The sequence below is a fragment of the Carya illinoinensis genome, chromosome 14 (assembly GCF_018687715.1).
Source record: "Carya illinoinensis cultivar Pawnee chromosome 14, C.illinoinensisPawnee_v1, whole genome shotgun sequence".
NCBI lineage: Eukaryota > Viridiplantae > Streptophyta > Magnoliopsida > Fagales > Juglandaceae > Carya > Carya illinoinensis.
The window spans coordinates 11,604,904-11,608,177 of record NC_056765.1 but is presented as its reverse complement, the minus strand read 5'-3'; the positions used below and the strand labels follow the sequence as shown (position 1 = coordinate 11,608,177).

The 3,274-nt window shown below is 35.7% G+C and overlaps 1 protein-coding gene across 1 annotated transcript; it reads right to left on the bottom strand.

Annotated features, from left to right (window-relative positions):
• Positions 1-508: 508 nt before the first annotated feature.
• On the bottom strand, positions 509-2,198 carry LOC122294810 (3-ketoacyl-CoA synthase 12-like). Its single transcript, XM_043103795.1, has one exon. It carries the CDS (start codon positions 2,179-2,181, stop codon positions 784-786), a length of 1,398 nt encoding a protein of 465 aa, XP_042959729.1. The 5' UTR covers positions 2,182-2,198; the 3' UTR covers positions 509-783.
• Positions 2,199-3,274: the final 1,076 nt, after the last annotated feature.

Below are 3,274 nucleotides of genomic sequence, written 5' to 3'. Positions count from 1 at the left end.
GGCGTGCTGGTGCCGTGTGAAGAAAGCCATCAAAACTATGCAGAAGTACTCAAATAATTTCAATGCTAAATGACAATTAAAGCCTGATCTGGGAGGAGTACTACGTAGTAGTATTGTACTACTACTGGTGTTGCATGATCTTGCATGCAAACAAAGTAGCAAGCTACTCGCTACAAGAAAATTATTCTTGTGATAAATTAATTTTTATAATAATAATTAATTTTTATTGAAATAAATATATTTTAATTATAAATAGTCATTCTTGTTTCATATAATTCGCCACAAATATTTATTTTTTCTGTAGTGTAAGAAAATTAGTTAATTAATTATTTGATCAATTTCTTCCAAAATCAAACAAAAGCAGGATTTCCGTTAATGTTATCTCAGAATCAGTCTTAAATGATAGCACTTCCTGATCTGAGAGGGGGTAATTAAAAAAAAAGGAAACAAAAAGTAAATAATTACAGAACTCAAATTGGATGGCAGAGTAGTCATCATGAGACTTGAATTTGCAGGTATCGCATCTTGATGGGTTATGAAATCTGGCAAGGGATTTCACCCATGTCATCATGAACCTTCTTATGTATATGTCCAACCATGAAAAGAACCAATTTCTTACGGTGCACTGAAACCTTGTTGAAAATAGAGTAAGAGTTATATCGTCCCGACTAGCAAAAATATAAGAGATCAGGCCAAAATTTATAAAAATATAACATTTTATAGATGTTTCTTTGTAAATCTAACAATTTTTTAACTAAAACTGTTATAGCCTGCTTAATAAATTTACTGAACTGGGAACTTGAAGGTGCTTGGATCATTCTCCTGGTTAATCCAACTGTACTTCTCCATGAAAGGGTTGGCCAATGACTCTGGTGGGTACCCATCAATGCAGTCTTTCCACACATTTCCATCTCTCAAATCCTTCATCACCTCCCACATACAGCTGTTGCATTTGAAGCCAGCACCAAAGCTTAACATCAATACATTATCACCCCTTTTCAGCCTTTTCTTGGCCTCCATGTACCCCAAAACATACCAAAGACTGCTTGCCGAAGTGTTTCCAAACCGGTGCAGTGTCATCCTGGCCGGCTCGAGATCATACTCGCTAAGGTTTAGGCTCATCCCAATGCCATCTATGACTGCCTTTCCACCAGTATGAAGGCAAAAATGGTCGACACAAGTCTTAAAGTTCACAGCACCTTTGGTTCCCCCAGTACTCTTAATATTGGAGCTGCTTCGGTTCATCTTCTGGACAATTAACATGAACATGAATCTAAGCAGTTCCCTCGCTGGCAAAATCTTGGGGGATATCTCTCTTAGGTTATGAACAAGAGCCCTTGAAGCAGCTTTTGGGAGACTCTTCCCAAGGTAAAATCCTAGCTTCCCTTGATCATCTTCCTTTTGCATGCAACAATTATAAGACTCATCTCTAGCCCCATGGTGTGTCCTAACAAGGCACTTCAACTTGAACATGGCTCTCTGTTTCATTGCCCTTTTATTAGTCAGAAGAATTGCACACCCACCAGACCGGAACAAACAGTTTGAAAGAATCATCGACCTTTCATTCCCAGAATACCAGTTCGGACCCAAAGATTCAGAAGTCACAACAAGAGCAAACAAATTCCTGTAGGACTGGAAGAGGTTTCTGACTATGTCAACAGAAATAAGGCTTGCACTACACCCCATTGCAGTGAGATTGTACACTTTTATGTCATCTCTCATTTTGTAACGGTTGATGATCCTAGCAGCTAAAGAAGGGACGGTGGAGAGCATGGATACGTTAATAACAAGAACATCGATTTCCATGGGCGTAATGCCTGACCTGCACAAGAGCTTTCCGATGCTATCTTCAAAAACCTCGTCCATCTCCGAGATCCCATCGAGCAACGTGGGATTGTCGTGCTTGCCCGAGAACATTATCCTTGGTGCGTAGGTCTGCTCTCCAATACCGGAGCTCACAATGGCTTTTAGGAGGAACTTGTACTCATGAAGACCAAGATTCTTGGACCTCTTGACTATCTCCCCGCAGCTCTCAGTGTCTAGCATTCTGTCATCGGTCGGCTTGTGGCATTGGTAGTCCAAAATGTAGCACACTCCATTTCTCTCTGCATCAACCCACTTCCATATCATGAACAGAAAATAGGCCAAAGAGAGAGCACAGATGAAAACGAGAAGCTCCATGAGAGAGATCTAGAAGTTTTTTCAGCCTTTGTTAGATGGAAATACACTGGAAAGGAATTCGTATATATATAAGAACTGAGACTGCGCACGTGAATATTGTGCATGAGTTGGACACGTAGCGAAGAATACTTAGCTTCGTTCGATTAGGTAGATGGTGGGATGAAATAAGATGTTTTATTATAAGATAATTTTTTAATATTATTTTTATTTTAAAATTTAAAAAATTAAATTATTTATTATATTTTATGTAAAAATTTAAAAAAATTATAATATATAATTAATGAGATAGTTTAATTCTATGTAATTAAACCAGCACTTACATATATATATATATATATTCTACATACTCAGCAATCTTACACAATATATATAGTTGTTGAAAAAAACAAAAAAACATAAAAAATAAAAAGAGGTAATATATAGTATAAGGTGATAAATACAATTTTTCTTTAGCAAAATCACTCACCCCACAATTTATTGCAGGCATAATTCCCTCAAGCAGCCCCCCTATGTCTGCAATACTACTTATAATGATGTAGGCGATCTGGACGAAGTACTCTAGTACACCGTCTCCCAATAATAAACTTCAACAAACTGATAGATTGAGTACCACTGCTTGGTTTGTTTTCAGCGACTCCATTCTAACTCATTTTATTATTATAATTATTTTAAATTTTTATATAAAATAAAATAAATAATTCAATTTTTTTAAATTTTAAAATAAAAATAATATTAAAAAAATATATTTTAATAATATTTTATTTAATTTTTAATTTTAATCTCGATTCATCTCATTTTATCTTATCTATAAAAATAAATCTTATTTGTAAAAATAAATAAGGCCTTAATTTTTGTTGTCGATCAATGATAAATCAAACATTAAACGGGCCGCCGCTTACACCTACCACTGAAGGTAATTTAAGGCTTTAAGCTACGCAGATGATCTGGACCGATTTCCTTTACACACGAGTTAGTAATTACAGGGGGTGTAGCAGCATACTTAATCAAAAACAGTACACAAAACGTGCACTAATCCTAGACTCATGTATAAGTCATTTTCCTTCTAACATATAGTGCAATTTAGACTAATTCC

Bases quoted from the DNA above. Each gene is read 5' to 3' on its own strand.
- LOC122294810 (XM_043103795.1), bottom strand. From the start codon at position 2,181: ATGGAGCTTCTCGTTTTCATCTGTGCTCTCTCTTTGGCCTATTTTCTG.